The sequence below is a fragment of the Meles meles genome, chromosome 2 (genome assembly GCF_922984935.1).
Source record: "Meles meles chromosome 2, mMelMel3.1 paternal haplotype, whole genome shotgun sequence".
In the NCBI taxonomy this organism is placed as follows: Eukaryota; Metazoa; Chordata; class Mammalia; order Carnivora; family Mustelidae; genus Meles; species Meles meles.
In genome coordinates this window covers 6,603,916-6,627,398 of record NC_060067.1, presented here as the reverse complement: position 1 = coordinate 6,627,398, position 23,483 = coordinate 6,603,916, and the positions used below count along the sequence as shown (strand labels likewise).

The 23,483-nt window shown below is 41.0% G+C and overlaps 1 protein-coding gene across 2 annotated transcripts in view; it reads right to left on the bottom strand.

Annotated features, from left to right (window-relative positions):
• The window catches only part of NUP54 (nucleoporin 54), a 33,943-nt gene that overhangs the window by 8,526 nt on the left and 1,934 nt on the right, over positions 1 to 23,483 (bottom strand). For both annotated transcript variants that reach the window (XM_045997051.1, XM_045997050.1), the window contains 7 exons: positions 21,639 to 21,722; positions 21,398 to 21,547; positions 15,876 to 16,102; positions 13,697 to 13,884; positions 12,355 to 12,551; positions 10,993 to 11,047; positions 10,457 to 10,550 (listed from right to left, as the gene is read on the bottom strand). In XM_045997051.1, coding sequence (XP_045853007.1) covers positions 10,457 to 10,550; positions 10,993 to 11,047; positions 12,355 to 12,551; positions 13,697 to 13,884; positions 15,876 to 16,102; positions 21,398 to 21,547; positions 21,639 to 21,722 — 995 coding nt within the window. The remainder of the gene's footprint in view (positions 1 to 10,456; positions 10,551 to 10,992; positions 11,048 to 12,354; positions 12,552 to 13,696; positions 13,885 to 15,875; positions 16,103 to 21,397; positions 21,548 to 21,638; positions 21,723 to 23,483) is intronic.

The window sequence follows — 23,483 nt, the reverse complement described above, 5'->3', positions numbered from 1 at the left end:
AATTAATCCATAGTTGTTCCTATCATGATCAATCATTCTATGGCATGGCTTATACTAAGAGGTTTTAAGAAAGAGGGTAAGAATAAGAAGATTGTGCCAGACATATTTTAGTACGTACACCTGGACAGGTCACCTTCGAAGGAAACTTTCCAGTGACAGGTCATGCTGAGGGAACAAAAGTAGGTAGCCACGTTTGATACTATGTATATTAGGCACTTCCCCCACCCCAGTTTTGAGAAGTTGGCGGGCTTCCAGACACAAAAGAATACAGTGGTTTTCTCAACCAGCAATAACTAAGGAAAAATAGAACTAGTAAACAGAAAAATCAACAAAAATAAAGACCTTGAACAATCTACCAACCAGATCTCACTGACTCTAATAGAAAACTCCAGCCAAAACATCATCATCTACATTCTTTTCAAAGGAATGTGGGTTAAAAACCTTAAAACAACGGAAATCAAAGTTCTCTGACCATAAAAGAACTAGACTAGAAATCAACAAAAGGAAAAGGAAAAGCTCCAAACATGTGGAAATGAAACAATTAGTCAAAAAAACTACTCTCAAGTGAAATTAGGAAATATTTGTAATGTATCAGAGATGAAAATATGACTATCAGATTTTGTGGGACTTAAAGCAGTGCTGAGAAGGAAATTATTAGCATTAAATGCTGTACTAGGAAAAAAGTCTCAAATTAATAACCTAAACTGCTACCTAAAGGAACCAGAAAAAGAGAAAAATAAACCTAAAGCAAGCAGAAGAAAATGATTAAAAAGAGAAATGAAATAATAAACAGAATACTAGAGAAAAATTAATGGAGACCAAAAACTTGGTCCTCTGATGAGATCAACAAAATTGACAAACCTCTACTAAGACGAAAAACCAGAGGGTCCAGCTTCTTTGGTCTTTCTTTGGAGAACTGTGGTCATTCCAATTTATAGTACCGTGGCAACTCATTTAAAAAATGATGCTGATAATGTCTACAACAGCCAAACTATGGAAAGAACCTAGATGTCCATCAACAGATGAATGGATAAAGAAGATGTGGTATATATACACAATGGAATACTATGCAGCCATCAAAAGAAATGAAATCTTGCCATTTGTGACGACGTGGATGGAACTAGAGGGTATCATGCTTAGTGAAATAAGTCAATCGGAGAAAGACAACTATCATGTGATCTCCCTGATATGAGGAAGTGAGAGGCAACATGGGGGTTTGGGGGGTAGGAGAAGAATAAATGAAACGAGATGGGATCAGGAGGGAGACAAACCATAAGAGACTCTTAATCTCACAAAACAAACAGAGGGTTGCTGGGGGGAGGGTATGTGCTATGGTAAGTGCTGTGAAGTGTGTAAACCTGGCGATTTACAGACCTGTACCCCTGGGGATAAAAATACATTATATGTTTATTAAAAAAAAAATGATCCTGATAAACCCACTGTGTCCAGCCCAAAGATAATGAAGGCTCTGGAAATCATGTCCCATGAAAACCCATGCTTAAGTTTACAGCCAGAGAAGAGAATAATAGGAAGAAATGATCACAACGTTCAAATATGTGTAGGGCTACCACAGGAAGCACAGTGATTACCTACAAATCAGTGCCAGAGAGAACGGGTGTAAATTATACCAAAGCAGACACTGGGTCAATGTATGTGAGAGAACTTTTTTTTCTTTTTTATTTATTTGACAGAGAAAGATAGATCACAAGTAGGCAGAGAAGCAGGCAGAGGCGGAGGAGGAAGCGGGCTCTCCGCTGAGCAGAGAGCCCGATGCGGGGCTCGATCCCAGGACCCTGAGACCATGACCTGAGCCGAAGGCAGAGGCTGAATCCACTGTGCCCCCCTCCCCCCGGGCGCCCCCCGCGGGAGAACCTGTACCAGAGCCAGCAGACCGCAAAAGGCGCTGTGGGTAAAGCGGGGCGCTTTTCACTCTTCCGTCTGCACGAGTATGTTGCAGAAGTTGCGGAAGAGAGTTGGAGGTAACCGTTACGAGCCGGTAAGTATTTGATTATAAAGTCTACTTCGTAAGATACTAGCTAGACGTCAGCACTCAGGAATGCACGTGCTTCATTCATCTACGACTGCCGCCAACCGAGAGAACGACAACCGGGAGGAGAGGCCAGATGGCGGAGCAGCAGGAGACCCTGTTGCAACCGGTCCCCTGAAAGGACTAGCTACCTACCAGCTACCTACCGGGGCGCTCGGAACACCGGTGACATCAGCCTGACGTGCAGATGACACACTTCCGCATCTCCGCAGGGCCGGCGGACGATGGCGGGGAGCGCCGGGAGCGCACACAGAAGGGGAGGGAGCCGCCAGAGAAGCGAGCCGCTGGGAAGTCATACCCCGGTGCGGAAATGCCCGCACTTGGGGACCAGCAGTAACTTGGGAGACTGGTGGCCGCAAGTGGGGAGGGCCTGGTAAGAGCGCTCAAACAGAACGTCAGCGATCTCAGGGACAACTGTTGAGACGGGGCAGCCGCACGCACAGACCGAAGCCCGTGGTCACAGGACGGCCGCAGCCGCGTCTGCCCGCACCGGAGCGCGCTGGCCCGGGCTCCAGTCGGCGGTCCCTGGGGCTGGCGGCGACCCCCACAGCCACCTCCGCTGCCTCACCGTCGCCAGGGCTGAGCGCACCTGGCACGGGCTCGAGTCAGCGGTCCTGGGAACTGGCAGCCACCAGGACCGGGCTCACCCGGACCAGTACCGCTCGCCGTTTTGGTGGCATGGGAGGACAGGGACAAGGGGTCCTCGGGCGACCACTGAGACGGTGGCTGGGGATGCGCGCTGCCTGTGGGAGGCTGCGGTGCTGAATGGAGTTTGCAGAGAGGCGGAATCTGTGCTCTGGACCATTCAGAGAGGAGCAAACTGTGGCAGAGAAGCAGGCGCAGGTCTGGGTGCGGACAGTTTCTACTTTGCTCTCACCCTCTGAAAAGGCAGAAAAACTGCCAGAGAACAAAACCCCCAGAGAGCAAAAGCCTGAAAAAAACGGTTTCCACGGAGCCGGGCCCCTTGATGGGCAGGGCAACTCCGCCCAAGTCAGACTGACTGAAAATAACGCACCAGGCCTTGTTCCTGGCCTAGAGGCAGAGAAAACACCCCCAAGATCAACGAGGACAGAAAGACCGCCAGACATGTGATCGTGAAATTCGCGAATCAGAAATTTAGAGAAATTGTCTTCAGGGCAGCTGGGGGAAGAGATTCTTTATGTACAGAGGGAGGAACATCAGAGGAACACCAGACCTGTCCCCAGAGACCTGGCAAGTCGGAAAGGGCTGGCAAGACATATTTAGGACACTAAATGAGAAGAACATGCAGCCAAGAATGTTTTATCCAGCAAGGCTGACGTTCAGAATGGATGGAGAGATAAAGAGCTTCCAAGACCAGCAAAGACTAAAAGATTATATGACCACCAAGCTGGCACTACCAGAAATACTAAGGAGGGGGGTTCTATAAAAGAAAGACCCCAAGAGTGGTAACAGAACAGAAATATAGAGACAATCCATAGAAGCAAGATCCTCACAGGCAATAGGATGACAATAAAACACATTTTTCAATAATCACTCCCAACATGAATGGCCTAACCGGGCCCATAAAACAGCACAGGTTACGGATAATGAAACAGGACCCGTCCATATGCTGTCTGCAAGAGAAGCATTCTGGACCTAAGCATACATCCAGACTGGAAGTGAAGGGGTAGAAAAGCATCTTTCATGCCAACGGGTCTGAAAAGAAAGCTGGGGTAGCGATTCTCATATTAGACAAATTAGATTCTAAGCTAAGGACTGTAGTAGTCAAAGATACAGAAGGACACCACATCATTCTTAAAGGGTCTATCCACCAAGATCTAACAATTGTAAATATTTATGCCCCAACATGGGAGCAGCCAATTACATAAGGCAACTGTTAAGTAAAAAGACATACTGATAAGAAAACATTAAGTGTAGGGGATCTTAAGACGCCACTCTCAGCAACAGGCAGACCATCTAAGCAGAAAATCAACAAAGAAACAAGAGCTTTGAAGGACACACTGGATCAGATGGACCTCATATATACACAGAATATTCCACCCTAAAACAACAGAATGCTCATTTTTTTCGAGCACACATGGAACTTTCTCCAGAATAGACTACATACTGGGTCACAAATCAGGTCTCAACTGACACCAAAAGACTGAGATTATTCCCTGCATATTCTCAGACCACAACGCTTTGAAACTGGAACTCAATCTCAAGAAAAAGTTTGTAAAAAAAAAGAAAAAGAAAAAGAAAAAAAGAAAAAGTTTGTAAGACATTCAAAAACTTAGACGCTAAAGACCACCCTGCTCAAGAATGTTTGGATTAACCAGGAAATCAAAGAAGAACTTAAACAATGCATGGAAACCAATGGGAATGAAGACACACTGGCCCAAAACCGATGGGATGTGGCAAAGGTGGTCCTAAGGGCCTAAATACATAAGCCATTCCAGCCTCCCTCAAAAAAAAAAAAGAAAGAAAGAAAGAAAGAAAAATCCTGAATACACAAACTCTCTTTACACTTTAAAGAACTGGAGAATCAACAACAAATTAAGCCTACCCCATGCACAAGAAGGGAAATAATTAAGATTAAAGCAGAGATCAATGAATTAGAAACGAGAGATACAGTAGAACACATCAACAAAACTAGAAGCTGGTTTTTTGAAAGAATAAGATCGATAAACCACTGGCCAGACGAATCCGAAAGAAGAGAGAAAGGACCCAAACTAATAAAATTATGAATGAAAGGGGAGAGATCATGACTAACACAAGGAAATAGAAACATTCATCAGCAATTATTATCAACAGTTATATGCTAACTAGTTAAGCAACCTAGAAGAAATGGATGCATTCCTGGAAACCTATAAACTTCCAGAACTGAAACAGAAGAAACTGACAAGCTGAACAGACCAGTATCTAGTAACAAGACTGAAACAGTGATCAAAAACCTCCCAAAAAAACAAGAGCCCAGGACTTGATGGATTCCCTGGGGAATTCCACCGAACATTCAAAGAAGAGAGAGTACCTATTCTCCTGAAGCTGTTTCAAAAAATAGAAGCAGAAGGACAACTTCCAGACTCTTTCTATGAAGCCAGCATTACCCTGATCCCCAAACCAGGCGAAGACCCCATCAAAAAGGAGAATTTCAGACCAACATCCCTGAGGAATATGGGTGCAAAGATTCTCAACAAGATCCTAGCAAACAGGATCCAGCAGCCCATTAAACAGATTATCCACCATGACCAGGTGGGATTCATCCCTGGGATGCAAGGTTCGTTCAACATTCGCAAAGCAATCAAGGTGACAGAACAAATGACTAAGAGAAGAACCACATGGTCCTCTCAATTGATGCAGAAAAGCATGTGACAAAGTACAGCATCTTTTCCTGATTAAAACTCTTCAGAGTATAGGGACAGAGGGAACATTCCTCAACTTCACCAAATCCATCTATGAAAAACTGACAGTGAATGTCATTATCAATGGGGAAAAGCTGACAGTCATTCCATTGAGATCAGGAACACAACAAGGACGCCCACTCTCGCCACTCTTGTTCAACATAGTACTGGAAGTCCTAGCAACAGCAATCAGACAACAAAGAGAAATAAAAGGTAAGTCAAACTCTCTCTCTTTGCAGATGACATGACATTTTATATGGAAAACCCAAAAGTCTCCACCCCCAAATTACTAGAACTCACACAGCAATTCAGTAACGTGGCAGGATACAAAAATCAGTGCACAGAAATCAGCTGCTTATACACTAACAATGAAACTGTAGAAAGGGAAATGAGAGAATTGATTCTGGTTACAATAGCACCAAAAACCTAACTGAAGAGGTAAAGGATCTGTACTCGAGGAACTGCAGAACGTTCATGAAAGAAACTGAAGAAGACACAAAGAGATGGGAAAACAGTCCATGCTCACGGAAGAATAAACACTGTTAAAAGTCTGCGCTGCCCAGAGCCACCTATACTTTCAACGCCATCCCAATCCAAATACCATTGGCATTTTTCAAAGAGCTGGAACAAACAATCCTAAATTTGTATGGAACCAGAAAACACCCCGAATAGCCAAGGAAATGCTGAAAAAGAAAAACCAAGTTAGGACCATCCCGTTGCCTCATTTCAAGCTCTATTACAAAGTTATGATCACCAAGACAGCATGGTACTGGCACAAAAACAGACACACAGACCAGTGGAACCGAGTAGAGAGTCCAGATATGGACCTGCAACTCTATGGTCAAATAATCTTTGACAAAGCAGGAAAAAATATCCAGTGGAAAAAAGTGTCTTCAGTAACTGGTGCTGGGAAAACTGGACAGCTATGTGTAGAAGAATGAAACTCGACCACTCTCTCACACCACACACAAAGATAAACTCAAAGTGGATGAAAGACCTCAATATGAGATAGGAATCCATCAAAATCCTAGAGGGGAACATAGACAGTGACCTCTTTGACATCGGCCACAGCAACTTCTTGCAAAGACACATCTCCAAAGACAAAGGAAACAAAAGCAAAAATGAACTTCTGGGACGTCATCAAGATAAAAAGCTTCTGCACAGCAAAAGAAACAGTCAACAAAACAAAGAGGAGGGGCGCCTGGGTGGCTCAGTGGGTTAAGCCTCTGCCTTCAGCTCAGGTCATGATCCCAGGGTCCTGGGATCGAGCCCCACATCGGGCTCTCTGCTCCGCGAGGAGCCTGCTTCCTCCTCTCTCTCTGCCTACTTGTGATCTCTGCCTGTCAAATAAATAAATAAAATCTTTAAAAAACAAACAAACAAAGAGGAAACCCAAGGAATGGGAGAATATATTCACAAATGACATTACAGACAAAGGGCTTATACCCAAAATCTATAAAGAACTTCTCAAACTCAACCCCCAAAAAATAGATAATCAAGTCAAAACATGGGCAGAAGACATGAACAGACACTTCTCCAATGAAGACATACAGATGGCTTGTAGACACATGAAAAAATGTTCTTCGCCATTAGCCATCAGGGAAATACAATTAAAAACCATATTGAGATACCACCTTACACCAGTTAAAACAGCAAAAATTAACAAGGCAAGAAACAATAAATGTTGGAGAGGATGCGGAGAAAGGGGAACCATCTTACACTGTTGGTGGGAATCAAGCTGGTGCAGCCACTCTGGAAAACTGTGTAGAGTGTCCACAAAAAAATTAAAAATAGAGCTACTCTATGACCTGGCAATTGCACTACTGGGTATTTACCCCAAAGATACAGATGTAGTGAAAAGAAGGGCTATATGTACCCCAGTGTTCATAGCAGCAATGGCCATAATCACCAAACTGTGGAAAGCCGAGATGCCCTTCAACAGACGAATGGATAAAGAAGATGTGGTCCATATATACAATGGAATATTACTCAGCAGTCAGGATGAATACTCAACTTTTGCATCAACATGGATGGGACTGGAGGAGATTATGCTGAATGAAGTAAGTCAAGCAGAGAGAATCAATTATCATATGGTTTCACTTGTGGAACGTAAGAAATAACATGGGAAGACATTAGAAGGAAAGGAAAAGTGAAGGGGGGGAAATTGGAGGGGGAGACGAACCACAAGAGACGTGGACTCCGAGAAACAAACAGAGGGTTTTAGAGGGGAGGTGGGTGAGGCTGGTGGTGGGTATTAAGGAGGGCACGTATTGCATCGAGCACTGGGTGTGATGCGTAAACAATGAATCTTGAACACTATATCAAAAACTAATGATGTACTGTGTGGTGACTGACACAATAAAAAAAAGGATCACAACTTTAGCCTTTGTTTTGGTAAGGACTTATAAATAAAAGTGTTTAATTAAGAAAATAATATGCAAGAGGCTGCTGGGAAGATGGCAGAGTAGGAGGACCCAAGGCTCACCTCTTGCCGCGTGGCTGCCTAGAGAACACCCACATCGGCATAAATAACCCAGAAAGCAACCTGAAAACTGGCAGGACAGACTCCACAGCCCAACACGGACAAAAGGCCAGGCGAAGGCGATCCACCACACAGTGCCACAGCCTGGCAGTGCGCATGCAGCGCAGACAAGGGCCGGCATCACTCCACAGTGAGTCCTGCTCCAGGGAGAGGGGAAGATAACCACATACCAGTCTGACTCTGAGTCCAGCGGCGGGCTAGGGCAGGCAGCTGGTCTGACTGCGGGCCCCACCCGCCAGCAGCAGCTTCTCAGGGGACAACACAGGGAAAGTGCCTGCAGTTTGGTGCTACTTCATCTCTGGCAAACACCTGCTCTGACTCAACTCAAGCCCAAGGCAACCCTGGACTGGCCCACCAACACTACAGGCACCAGACTCTGCCCACAACAGGCAGAGAGCCATTGCAGGCTGTACCGAAGGCAAACAGAGCTCGCCATGTTAGGACACCCCGGAGCAAAACACTTAGGAGACACCTTGATGCAGCCTTTTCTGTGGAGACACTGCACTGCAGGGCCTCTTCATAAAGTCGCTACCCTCAAGTGCGGGAGACACAGCCGACTTTCCTAACATAGAAACAGACACAATAGCAGACAAAATGAGGAGACAGAGGCATATGTCCCAAATCAAAGAGTAGAACAAAATCAGAGCAAGAGACCTAAATGAAATGCAGATAAGTAATCCGTCTGGCAGCAAATTTAAAGTAATGCTCATAAAGACACGTGCTAAAATTGAGAAAAGAGTGCACGACCTCCATGAGACCCTCCACCAAGAGATGAGACTTAAAAAAGAACCAATTACTGATAATGAACTCACTAGATGAAATTAAAAAGAGAATAAACAGCAAACAAGAGGAAGCAGAAGAACACATCAGCCACCTGGAAGACAGAGTAATGAAAAGTAATCAAGCTGAGCAGATGAGAGGGGGAAAATAATACCCAAAATGGGAATAGACCCATGGAACTCAGCAACACTATCAAGCATGACAGTTGCATGATAGGGATCCCAGGAGGAGAAGAGCAAGAAAAGGGGGCAGATTTGTCTGAAGGAATAAGAGCTGAAAAAATCCTGAATCTAGGGAAGGAAAGAGAAATCCAGATCCAGGAGGCACAGAGAGCCCCCCACAAAACCAACACAGAGAGGTCTGCACCAAGACACAAAGTAAATAAGATGGCCAAAAGTAGTGATAGAGAGAGAATTTTAAAAGCAGCAAGAGAAAGGAAAGCAGTTACATACAAGGGAAACCCCATATGGCTATCAGTGGGTTTTTCAGCAGAAACTTTGCAGGCCATAAGAGAGCAGCATGATAAATTCCAAGTGCTAAAAGAAAAAAATCTAGAGCCAAGAACACTATCCAGCAAGGCTTTCATTCAGAATAGAAAGAGAGACAGAGTTTCCCAGAAAAACAGAAGTTTAACGGCAAACGCGTCTCCTCACAGACAGATGCCATTGGCCTGTGAGCCCCAAATCCATAGTCCAGCTGCCCTCCTGCCTAAGTCAGCATGCACAGCCTGCCACCTGCTCAATGCCAAGTTAACATGCCTTCACCTCAGACTGCCAGGGACTCAAACTGACACTGCTCTCCTCAAATTCCAGCCCCTGTGCTCAAGTCTGTGCACAAAAGTGGGCAAAACTATAACAACAGGGGCACCTGGGTGGCTCAGTGGGTTAAAGCCTCTGCCTTTGGCTCAGGTCATGATCCCAGGGTCCTGGGATCGAGCCCCACATCTGGCTCTCTGCTCAGCAGGGAGTCTGCTTCCCCGCTTCTCTCTTTCTGCCTGGCTCTCTGCCTACTTGCAATCTCTCTGTCAAATAAAAAAAAAATTAAATCTTAAAAAAAAAAAAAATTATAACAACAGAATGAAGCAACCCAAAGAGTGACACTAATTCTGTTGAATATATAAGGGATAAAAGGAGTGTCATAGGCTAAGAACATCTCCAACAAGCACATCAAAGGACAATACATACAGCATGATTCTGGTTAGTGAAAGAATCAAACCCAGGAAAAATAAAGTAAGATGAAAACAGAGAGGGAGTCAAACCATAAGAGACTCCTAACTACAGGGAACAAACTGTTTCTGGAAGGGTGGTGCATGGGGGGATGGGGTAACTGGGTGATGTTACATGCAACTGATGAATCGCTGAACTCTACCTCTGAAATTAGTAATACACTGTATGTTAACTAATTGAGTTTAAATTTAAAAAGCCCCCCGCCCACCCCAAAATAATAATAATATGCATTCCCTGGCTGCAAAAGGATGTAACAGCCTAATAGCAATGGTAAGCCAACAATTCTAAATTCTTTGTTAAAATACACCAAATCAGATTTACATGATTTTAGAGGCTAAGGCTCTCTACTAAGCAGCTGCACAAAACTATAATTGTTAATTTTACAGCATGCTCCGTATTATTTAACTCTAAGACATAATAGTAATCCACACAGTAAAAAGAAGTGTCTATAATCTCTTTTAACTATTGCCAGAGGCAGAGAATGAAGCTAAATGCTTACATCTAATCTGGTCTGATGCTGCTTAGTCATCTGGTCTTGAACCTTCAGTCTTCGAAGAAGTTCTTTGAAACCCACCATGGGTACAGGAATTAACCTGAAGAAATCCAAGTGGTTAATTATCAGATCTTAAGCCTTTTACTATTATTACAAAGTACCAGAAATTAGGGCTTTTGTAATAACATTCATGTAATTTCACAATAAATTTCTAGGGTTCAAAGACAGATCAATGACTATGAAATCAACAATGTTAAATCACAGATTTTTTTCAACTTTCTTATTTTACGAATAAAGAAATAAAGTTCAGTCAAAACTTATACTTTTAAAGGCAAAATTAGGGGAATGATACTCAGATTTCAAGGTTTTCACCACACTATACAGCCTTGTCAGTCAACAAGTAGGCTCCCAGCCCAACGTGGGACTTGAACTTATAATCCTGAGACCACGAGTTTCATGCTCTACCGACTGAACCAGCCAGGTGTCAACATTCTTCAGCAAATATTAGTCCTTATTTGAAAATAAGATGAAGGTATACTCACTTTTCTGAATCAGGGTTATCCACCTTGGCTTGTTCCCAGATAATAGGATCAACACCTACAAAAAGGAGAAATACTTTTTCTGAAAGAAACTATTCACTGTTTTTATAATTATTTGTATGGGAAAGGCCTGCCTAAAGTAAGATTTAAAAAAATCCAGAAGCTGTAATGAAAAATGACTATTCAGTGTGAAAATTACAAAAATGAAAATTTTTGTGAGGATAAAGCTTTGAAAAAAATTGTAGACTGAAAGGAAATATCTACAACCTATAGGATAATAGATTAACCTCCAGAAAATAGAAAAAGCTCCTATAAATCAGAAAGGAAGACAAAAATATCTAATAGAAAATGGGCAAAGGACATGAAATGTTAATTCACTAAAGATACAAACACGGCTAATAAACATAATGCTCAAATGATTAGAAATCGGGAAATGGTAATGAAAGTAAGTGATTTTTCAACAGAATGGCAAAATTAAAAAAGACTGATAATCTCATTGCTGGCAAAAATAGACCAAAATGAGAAAATATTAAAGAAGAAAAACAGGAGAAACAGAACACATTCCGGTCACAGTATGTATACAACTTTCTTTGGAGAGCAACCGGGCAGTATCTAACAATACATAAAATATACCTAATCTCGACTCAAATTTCATTACCAGAGAGCTATTCTAAAAGACATATTTGCAAGGCTGTTTAATTGTCGCATGGTTTATAATGATGAAAAGGTGGAAATGACATAGAAGTGAAGTGAAGTAAGGTACATCCGTGGTATTCCATGTAGATTTTTAAAAAGAGTATTTACCAGTGTGTACTGGTATGGGATGGGAAGGGCTACGAAATACTACAACTGAAAAGGCAAGTCGCAGTAGATGTATAGTGCAGAATCCTTTTTTTGTTTTAAGGATTTACATGTACATATGCTATATTCAAATCACAGGTAAAAGACTAATAAATTAGTAGGAGTAGCTATTTCTGTGGGAAGGAGATAAACTGGATCTGTAACACAGTCAATCTAGTTATGCCCTCTACATCATCTTTTTTGGTGAGAACACTTACTTAGGTTTTACTCGAATTCTCAGCACAAGTTAGAAGAAAATAAAAATATTAAAAGTAAATTACCTTTGGGTAGATGGATTATGGATTCTCTTTAGTTTGTCATTTCCCAACATTTCTAACAAGCATATTAACGATAAAATATGAAAGCTAAATGAATGAATACAATGAAACATTCAAAACTTTGTCCCGAATTAGAAGACATGATAGACACTAGTTTTATTAATAACCAACTAATACCTCCCAAAACAGGGGAAGCATTTTTATCTCTAAATCTTTCACTTCCTCAAATCTGTGACTACAAACGTACCGGCAGGAGGATTCTGTAAGAGCTGTTTGATTTGCGCAGGAGAAAGTTCAGTTCTAGTCATAGAAAGGGCAACTCCAAGTTGCTGCAACTGTGTTTTTACATGCGCTTGTTCAAAATGGGCACACAGTGCTGTAGCTGGGGCTCTTCTAGAAGTACCATTCGGAGAGCGCTCAACAACATAAATGACAACTTCTGTCCTGGGAGACAAAGAACCAAGTTATAAAACAGCACAAAACTCGTAGCTACAACTCAGTACCAATGTAGCATATGATTTTCGAAAGGTGCTAGTTGAATTCAGTAATCGTTTTAGAAGAGAAAATAGTATTTTCTTAAATCTTGGAAAATAAGGAACACTTACTTAATGTTATGTTCACTTGTATATCAACTTAAATGACAGTTAAAATGAGACATATGATACTTATCAAAGGTTTGCTTCACTGCAAAGTCCTACGTAAATGTTACTATCTTTTCTAGAATTGAGAAGTACTTTGGAGATTCTGCTGAACTTATCTGATCTCAGTTATTATATTTCACTAATTCTTCTAGGGGCGCCTGGGTGGCCCAGTGGGTTAAGCCTCTGCCTTAAGCTCAGGTCATGGTCTCAGGGTTCTGGGATCGAGCCCCACATTGAGCTCTTTGCTCAGCGGGGAGCCTCCGTCCCCCTCTCCCTCTGCCAGCCTGCCTACTTGTGATCTCTGTCAAATAAATAAAATCTTTTCTAAAAAAATAATTCTTCTAACCCAACATATCCCAAAGTAAATGTTTTTACCACTAAGTATGAAAATTATACAGAAGACACAAGAAGTAAATGAGTCATATTTCTCCATGAATGAGTATGAACAGTAATCAGTTAAAACTTTCTAATAACATCTTTGTGGCCTTTGATTTGCACACACAGCCACGATGAACGTTTCTTCCTGTTTCTGACGAAAAATCTAAGGAATCATTAGTATCTGGTAAGTTAAGAACTCTTAAGACTAAGGGGCACCTGGGTGGCTCAGTTGGTTTAAATGTCCAACTCCTGATTTCAGTTCAGGTCATGATCTCAGGGTTGTGAGATCACTTGGCCTCTGCACTGGGTGTAGACCTTACAAGATTCTCCCTGCCTGCTCCTCCCACCTCTGATAGACAGATACATAAATCTATATAAAATAAAAGTAACTCTCAAGATAAGCAAAAAAGCTTTTAAACAAATGTTGTTATAAATACCGAATAATAACTATCTGAGTAATAATATTCTGCTCAAAGATTGAATTAGTGCTTTCGCAACAAAAACGCTGTTGGCTCACTCTCTTTGGACCACGGCGCAAAGAAATAAGTAGTACATTTAATGTATACTTACTGATCATCTGGCAATGTTTTAATACCCTCTACATTTACAGTAAGGGTCTGGTTTCCTCCCAAAACTTTATGCAATGATTCTACCAACTGCTGTTGTTGGCTTCGAATATCTGTTTCTTTTTTGTTGAAAACTAAAACCACCAGCCCATCTTCATCTTTATTATTGGGCATACAACTATATCCTACTGCCTGCAGAATGACAAAACAAACAATATCAAAACTATGTACAAATTTTACATCAGATGTTTAATATTAATACGTTAAGTATCTGCTAAAACAGGGAAAACGGTTTAATGTCTGCTAATGAAGGAAATAATTATTCTTGCCACCACTCTGTGCCCTAGGTCATCACACAAGGATAAAGAGAAACTATTTTACCCAAGAATAATATAATCTTAGAGTGAAATTAGAATTTCCTCTTCAACAGAGTAACCAAATAGCCTTCCCTTCTAAAAAAAGTTTGATAGTCATTACTGTTGGGTATTTCTGAACTCTGATGAAACAATTCTGCATGTCATTATAAAAATGACCACAAAAGTCATGGACTGAGGCCTAATTTATTTTACTATATTGACTTAAGGAATCCTAAACTAAGTTTTAGATATAGCGAAGATATGATTACTACAGTTTTTTCTAAATATAAATACTTTTAAAGTAGAATAACACCGTCAAACATATAACACTATAAAGAATATCTACATTGTTTTATGGGTTCATGTAATACAAAACTGTATGAAGCATGTTACTTATCATATTAAATATGATAAATTATACCTAAGGAATTACTCTTTTAGATAGAAGCCTTTTCTTTTGTCACCACTTATAATGCAACTTTTAAAAAAAGATTTACTTGTGGGGGAGGGGTCAGGAGAGAGGGAGAGAGAGACCCTCCAGCAGACTCCCCGCTGAGTGAAGAGCCCTCTGCAGGGCTGGATCCCATGACTCTTAAGACCATGACCTGAGCCAAAATCAAGAGGCAGACACTTAACTAACTGAGGTACCCAGGAGCCCCATAATCCAACTTCTAAAAAAAGAATTTAAATTCATTCTAGACTAGTTCTCATTTTAGAAGTTGTTATATATCAACTTAAAAAAAAGTTATATCCAATCTATGTCCACTATATAGCTCTTAGTCACTACACAAAAGTATTAAAATTCCAATTATATAAACTTAAAAATTCCTTTTGTTAGAGTGATAACAGATGTTCTTAGTAAGAGAAGCTGGTCACTTTCTGTCATCCAACCACGTTGAGAAGGGTCCCGACCCTCAGCCTTGCAGCCCCAAACACGGCTTACGTACGTACTGATTAGAGACGGACACAGGCAATAAAAAGTGGTTTGGTTTTGTTTTCTTTTTGTGCTATTGAAAAGTGGCTGGGGTGCCTAGGTGGCTCATCGAGTAAGCTCTTGGTTTTGGCTCAGGTCAGGATCTTAGGGTTGTGCGATCAAGCCCCAAGTCAGGCTCCACGGTCCTCAGACAATCTGCTTGGGATTCTCTCTCTCCGTCTGCCCCTTACCCCGCACACGTGCACGCTCTCTACAAAAACCTGTAAACACGTCTTTCAAAAAAAGTGGCTGAAGTACAAACTAGACTGCAATACATTATTTATGAAAAATATGCCATCGAGTTGACCTAAATACATTCACTGGCTGGCAAAACAATCTCTGAGAAGTCGAATTCAAAGGAGAAGGTTGTTGGGTATGCATGGAATCAGGAAGAAAAAGATTATACTGTTTTAATGGCTTTAGCATCCAGCTATAATAGTGACAACAGAATTATACCTGCCAAATAGAACATACAACCTGTCTAGCCAGTACTCTGCTGGCTAGAGTACACATTCCTGGAGAATGTTTGATGATTCTCACTGAATTCTAGCTTGGGGTCTCTACTTCATAGATGCCAAGCAGACCACCCTGCTTCTGACATGTTTTCCTCAGTCTTAAATTACATTCTGATCAACCCTTCCCCTTCACTCACGCTCTGGTCACCTTCAATCACATGTACGTAAGAAAGCACTTCACCTTAATAACTTCTGTATCCTTAAAACAAAAGTGTAACTGTAGCATATTCAAAAAGTACTAAAGACAAAGCAACTGTTTTCTTCATATTATTTTAATCCAAATATCACATTCTCTCTTACACACACTCTTCAAGTGAGGATCAAAAGAAATACTAATACCTTAAATCGGCAAAAGGGATTTTCTTGTGTGAACTCCACTGGTGGAATGTTATTGTTGAAATATCCTTTTCCTGTTCCCCAAAAGGCCTGCAGTTGATTCCATTTTGCTAAAATAGCATCCCTCTCATCTCCTAACAGCGTTGGAGCAGAAAGAGCACTTGCAGTATTTATCAGTTGGTTGGACTGTGTAGGAGCTTGTGTAGGCTGACTGAAGAGACCACCTAATGCTAGAAATGTACCCCATAGTTAGTATTTCAAAAAAAAAAAAAAGAATCAATCAATTCAGACTCTAGGTACAGTAGGCAGAATAATGCCCCTTCCCCCCAATGTCCACCCCAGAACCTGTAAATGTTACTTTACACAGCAGAAGAAACTGCAGACACGATGAAATTCGGAGAGTGAGTCAAACTATCTTGGATTAGCACTAAGTGGGCTCAACACGATCATAAAGGTCCTGAAGAGGGAAGCGGGGGGGGGGGGGGGGGGGTCGAAGTGAAATGTGAAGACGAAGGAAGGGGCTACAAGCCAGGAAACGCGAAGAGAGACTAAAAGCTGGGTAAGGCCAGGGAACGGATTCTCCCTTAGAGCCTCAAGAAGTAATAGCCCGGCCAACATCTTGATGTCAACCAGGGAAACCCATTTCTGAATTTCTGATCTCCAGAACTGTAAGATAATAAATCTGTATTGTCTTAATACATACACTAAGTCTGTGATACTTGGTTATGGCAACATTAGGAAACTAATAATAGTAGGACAATCCTTACAATGATTATCTTCTCCATACAAGCAATTCCATCACCAGTACAGCAGCTGGGTTCCTATCAGACCCACATCACAAAAAGCACATATGGATATGATATGGAGGAGGAAAGTGTGTGAAGCTGCAGAATGGGTTTTTAAGCCTTCCTTGCTATTATACGTGTATAATAAATACAAACTGGAGGACACGAAATAAGCAAAAAGAATCATTATACCAGTGTTTCATCAGTACCAACGTGATCATTTCTCCTTACATGTAGCAGAAAGAACAACAAATGAACTGATCATCAGGATTCTAAGCTAAAAGCTTTAGTAGGCCGCGTAGCTTTGGACAAGTCGCTTAACTTCTCTGCGCTACAATTTCTCCAACAGAAAGGGTAAACTTGTTAGATCAGGTCAGTATCTCCAAAGCAGGAGGCAAGTAACCTCAGTACGAGAACTTACAGCTGTGTGGTAACAGCTGGGTCGCTAAATGGACTAACGCACGTGACCAACAGTTACCTTTTCATGATCTGATAATATATTTTAAAAGTCTCAGTTTGGTGCTAGTCTGCCTTTAATGACTTGCACCTGCTTATTTCACATTTTACCAAGGGAAAGAATAAGGCTCAGAGCTTGAGGCAAAAGTATTAGCTAGAATCTACTAACACTATGACATTTTCTGTGTACTTGATTTCAGTTATCCTGTCTTTATAGCAAATGATACTGGTTTTCCATTTATAGCAGGCGTACAAATCTTCCTTTTAAAATAAATATGTAACGTTAAAAAGTAAAGTGACTTAAAGTTCTTAGTAATACAAATGGTACAGAGAGAAGAGAAAAACCATGAATACCAAAATGCTGAGTTAAGGGCCGCTGTATGCGCCGCTATTTAAGTATTCTTTCAGGTCGACAGGTTCTAAGTACCACAGGGTCACTGGGGCTGTTACAGGGCTAGAGAGGGTCTCTTGTTACCCTTAGGAGAGATAGTATTAATCTCCAAATGGGCACATGTACAAACTGTAAAGAACTGGACTAGAAGCCAGAAGACTTGAATCCTGGTTAGTGTAAGTTCTATAAGCTCTTTACTGTAGGGGCGTCTGGGTGGCTCAGTGGGTTAAGCCTCTGCCTTCCGCTCAGGTCATGATCCCAGATTCCTGGGATCAAGCCCCACATGGGGCTCTCTGCAGGGAGCCTGTTCTCCCTCTCTCTCTGCCTGCCTCTCTGCCTACCTGTGATTCTGTCAAATTAAATAAATAAAATCTTTAAAAAAATAAAATACTTCAGCAATCAAAAAAAAGGGGGGAGGAGAAGGAGATGGTTAAGTGTGGCAAATTCTGACTTTTGCTGAATCTATTCAGTAGAATCAGGGTCACTTTAATCTTATTTTTGTGTTAAATTTCTCATTTAAGTAAAGAACAGTGAGTATTCACTGGATCTGAGAGACTAGTGATCTCAACTGTGTGAACACAGAGGACAGAATGCGGACCGGCGTGGGCTGAGGCAAGAGAAGACAGAGATCCCCCTTCTCCCTACTTCACGCTGACGAAGAGCAGAGAGCAGCAACTGAAGCGTGACTGTGAGATTAAAGTTGCTTTGTTCTGTGGCCACTGTTTAAGAAAAAAAGAAACTTCGGGTTGTTTAAATATGGGTAAGAAGGATCCTTGGGGAAAGAAGCTGAAGACCGTTTTGGGGAGAGGAGTGTTGCTGGAAGAATCCACAGGCCAAGCGCCACTGGGAAGAATGAGACCCACAGCACGAGGGAAGGTTACAGGATGAGTACGGAGCGTGGCGGATGAACAATCTGGTAGTGGGAGATGGAAGGAACTGCAGTGCAATAAGTGGAAGTGAAGGCCACCTGCTGAAAGAAAGAACAGAGAAACCTGAGATCTGAAAAGAATAAAGGTCTGTTACAGAAGGTGGGAGAATAAATTAAGTAAACTTACAAGGATTACCAGGCAATGCTGAGGCCCCAACTTACGTCAGTGATTAAGAATTTAGAGGCACCATTATTCAATCTTTTGTACTGTGTGATTTTCTCAAGCAGCACCTGGAGAGACAATTGGGCTTTCCCTGTGCTTGGGATTTTTTAAACCCTCAGGCACAGGATACAATGACAAGAAGTTTAGGGTACTGGCAACCAGTGACTTAGCTGGTGAATTAGCTAATTAGGGAGGACGTGAAGATAAGAAGGAAGATAAGATGGAAGAACAGAAAATGGTCTAAATGGTCTAACAGCCTAAATGAAACGTCACCCGTTAAAGACCTAATGAGGTCTAGGAACAGCTATATTCGAAGTATTTAAAAAAGCAGGCTAAAAAAACAATAGGTTATGGGATGTTCACATTAGTGATTTTGAAATTAGAACATTTTCAGATGTTGCCAAGGTCCGGGGTAAGAACTGTTTAAGAGAAATGGAAGAGGTCTTAGAATAACAGGTAGATGGCAAGGCTGTCTGAATATTCAGCCATGAGATGTTTAAATAACCCAGACAGAGAGAAGCTGAAAAGAAAAAGCCAGTTGCCAAAGTTTTCAATGGATAAGAGGTACGGTCCAGAAGTCAGCAGCAAACTGCGATTAGACATCTCACAGACGGCACAGCCAGAGAGCGTGCATCTCATACAAACAGGGGTTTTAAGAATAAGGCAAGAGCTCCATCGTCTTTGGAGATTAAACTCGAAACTCCTTACAGCAGCAGCTCCGGAATTCATTATGCTATACCATGCAAGGATGTGTCTGTCAGTTCTTTCCTCCACTTGGAATCCCCTGACTCTATCCAACTAATTCTTTCAAGATTCAACTCTTCCGTATTCAAAACAGCACCTTCTAGGGACGCATTTTAGTGCTTTCACATTATATATATATTTTGTATAACTGGATGTTTATTATTCTAATTAGATATTCGTTGTCTCCTTGTAGGCTATAAGCAGGAATTGTGGCTTTCAACCTTATATACCTAATCCCTGACGTACAATATACAGTCAGAAATGGCTGCTACATAATTGAATAAGTCCCTTTATTCTGCAAATAAAGAAAACCAAATTCCAAATCCCATTTTTCCTAATGAAAGTGTAATTATAATAACTGAGAGTTGGGGAGACTTTCAAGAAACAAAGAAAAAAATTCACTTTCCCCTTCTCCTAAAGTCCTCAGATTTCCAACAAATTTTGTATTTTTGCAGGATAACAGAAAAAAGAAATACTAAAATACTAGAAAGAAGAACTGAGACTACTATTCTATTTTCTTTGTCCTACTGGCTAGATAGTTCCTGAAATTCATGTTTAATAAACTAATAATCTTAATTATTGAGTAGGATGAATTTCAGTCAATCAATCAAGTTACCCAAGAACAAGGAAACAAAACAATGAACAATGACAGGAAAGTGATTTAAGAAGCGGCAGACTGGAAGAGTGAGAAGAGCATTACGCAGGAAGTCAAAGAACTTGAATTTGCGTCTCTAGCCCACATCTTGGGAGGTCTATGGAAGAGTCACAATCTCTGTTTCCTCTCTTCCCCTATGAAATGGAGGTAACAAGAGTAACAAGAGTACTATTTCACAGGGTTCCTGTGAGAATTACATGAATTGATCCATACAAGACAGCCCTGGAACATGTGCCGTACCAGCTGGGAAGGGAAGCTATCAAAGACTAACTCTAAGCTTGTACCAAAGGACTTGAAGCCAACCTGAAGAGGCGTGTATCTCAGGCCAAAGATGGAACAATTTAAGTATCAATAACTGGAACAGATTAAAAAATACCAAAGAGTTGAAATACTTAAGTTCCTAACATTAAGTAAAAATTGACTAGTCTCCTTCGGAGAATCACGGGGAACCAACTCTTTATTTTGAAAACTAACTATAAATATGTAAAGAATCAACCAAATAGTAGATTAAAAAATATGAAAAGTATTGCAATACACGGAAAAGAAGTCACAAGGTTCGAGTGCCACTGTGCACCCCTGAGAAGTTGACGGACGTAAGTCACCATCAGCAACGGCTGCCGCCAGCGCAAGCCAACACGACACACCGACACTACATACCTCCTGCCAGAGCGTGCAGTGCCGCCTGCAGTCTTGCAACCCCACAAAACACTGAACTATCCACGTAAGTAAGTGCCTAGATCCAGCCCAATCCACAAGAAACAAAGAAGACAACAAAATATGTTAAACTACACCACAGGAATGCAATACAGTAAGTCCCGACTTGAAAAATTCTACAGGGTAAGTATCGCGTTTCTTTAACAAGCCGGAAAAACAAAAAAGGAGGGCTAATGGGGAGCTTACAAAGGTTTAAGACAAATCAAACTAAATCATGTTACAAACTTAATGACGAGACTATACAGTACAGTGAACGATACAGGTGAGCACGAAAGACAGGACTGCAGCTCCTCTGACGGGGAGGGACTGCCCGGGCAATGTGGCGGGCTGCTGCAGTGGCTGGCCGGAGCCGCCTCCGACACAGGCAGCGGTTCCAAGGGTGTTCACCTTATACACAACTCAGTAAGCTGTACTTTTGTGCAGTCCTCTTTTTTGTGTTACTTTTAGCAACAACATAAATGGAATGCTATTACACACAGAGGCTTCATAATCCTGATCATGCCCGCCTCTCTCCTCAACTGCTCTCATCACATGTAAACATGAGAAGTCGCTTTTGGAGTCTTGTGGAACATAGTACTGACAGATCTTCAAAAAAAGGTATCTATTAAAGTGTTCCCAACAGTGCACTCCATGCTGGCTCTATGTTACAGTTTTATATTTGAAGAAAGATGAAGGCCTCTCATACTTACTGGTCTGCTGTTGCTGCTGCTGCTGTGTATTAAATCCTCCAAATCCCAGTCCAGTTCCCAAACCAGTACCTAAACCAGTGCTACTTCCCGTTGTCGTGCCAAAACCAGTACCAAAGCCAAAACCTTTGTTCTGAGTACCACCAAAGAGTCCTTTGAAGGAAAAATTTAAATTGTGTAAGTTAAAAAAAAATCTGATGTCTAGCTCATTCACATCTACAAATGTCTTCAGATATCCTCTTACCGGTAGTGCCCGTGTTAGCCGGAGCAGAAAAGCTGAATGCAGAACCTGCTGTTGTGGTTGTTGTCCCAAATCCTCCAAACCCACCTGATTTAAAAAGGATAAATGAGAGAGAGGAAAAATCTTTTGCACACATAGCATTTTTTTTCCAAATTATTTTACATCACTGCCGCATAAAAAGAAAATATTTTGATCTAAATTTTCCTTTCTCTACTTTCAACTTCAATTTTTTAAAAACTGTACTACTAATCAAGTCAATATGTTGCGAGAAGTAAGTAAATATTTAAAACAGAAATACCACAATGCAATACATACCCTTCAACAAAAGGGCTGATTAACAGTTCCAGCTGAGAAAACACGTCAGGCCTATTACCATGCTTGACAAACTCTAAAATGCCTATGCGTGTACTTTCAGGGCAGGTGTTGCGAATTCAAACGCCTACAAGATTTAGGCTGAGAACATTAACGAGGGAAAGAGACTGGGTGTTTACTGACTGGTAGAACTGTTCCATGTGAACAATTTTTTAGAGTGGCAGCCGTTTCTGAATTTCCAGCAGATTGCTGCTGTGGGAGAATGGTAGTTTAGTAGTGTTGTATATTCCTCTTTCTCCCAAGAGAAACACATAAGATCTAGATTTTCTATGTGAAATTTACAGAATTTTAAACCCCAATTTATTTTTCTGGCAAGAAATTCAAATATTTTTAAAATAGTGTGTCAAACAGATCATACTGGCAGACTGTGGTGCCAGTTTGCAACTTTGGCCTTGATGAATTAACTCATATGCTCCCTTAGCTTATGTTTCCACTTAGTCTTCATGAAAACTTAGGAACTTCCCAAAGGAAACATACTCACCTCCCTAGAAGAACATGTTTCTTGAAGGAAGAGATAAGGGGGAAAAACCCCACAAGCGGAAGGCAGTGGGAAGGAAGAGCAGAACTAGCACCGCTCTCTGCCCTAGACTGGCAACTGACAGATACATAAATTTCGTTTTTAGATAAGTTTAGAAATGAAACTCATCTTAACCATATGTAACTTGACGTATGAATGGGATGGAATACAATCTAATATTGTTTTTTTTTTCTTATTATCAGTTTTTACCCGATTACCAATATGGTGCCAAAAAATCTTTAGAAAAAGGTCTGAACCATTAGTGTGGAGTTATGCCACAGTTTTTTGCAATTCTAACTTTTAATCTCATACATCTCTAGTATGAGACAGATTCATGTTACATAAAGCGTATACAGAGGAAAAAAAACTCCAAACCCTCTGATATTCATCATATAATTTTGATTTGGAAAATTACTTAAAAATACAGGTTTTATTGCAGTATTGGAAACCGTTAAGCATTTTGATTTAAAAAACATCACCTAGAAGTATAGAACAGTGTTCTCAATCTTTTTCATTATTCCTCCCTTCTGTAGAAAAACTATACTATATTCTGAATTGGCTACACAGTACTAGTATCTTATCATGCTTCCTAATACCAAAAATGTTTATTAGTAATAGTGGATCTGCAAAGACACAAAATAAACAAGAACTTCTATCATCCCTTTGCTGAAGGCTCAGTTAATGAACATCTATAAATGTGGTTAAAGTACAGTTATATTATCACAACTCAATAATTCACAGTGATAACTCCAAATGAACATGAAATCAAGCAAATACCGTAAGTTTATTTATTGTTGCTGAATTACAAGCTGGGTGGCTTTGTTCGGAAACACAAATTTCAAAATAATGTCGTTTCACCCAGTGCCAATTTTAAGCAAACAGAAAAGTAAACGTACCAATGGCAGTGACACATGACCACTGTGAATATACCTTAACAGTAACGGACAGTTTTATCCTTG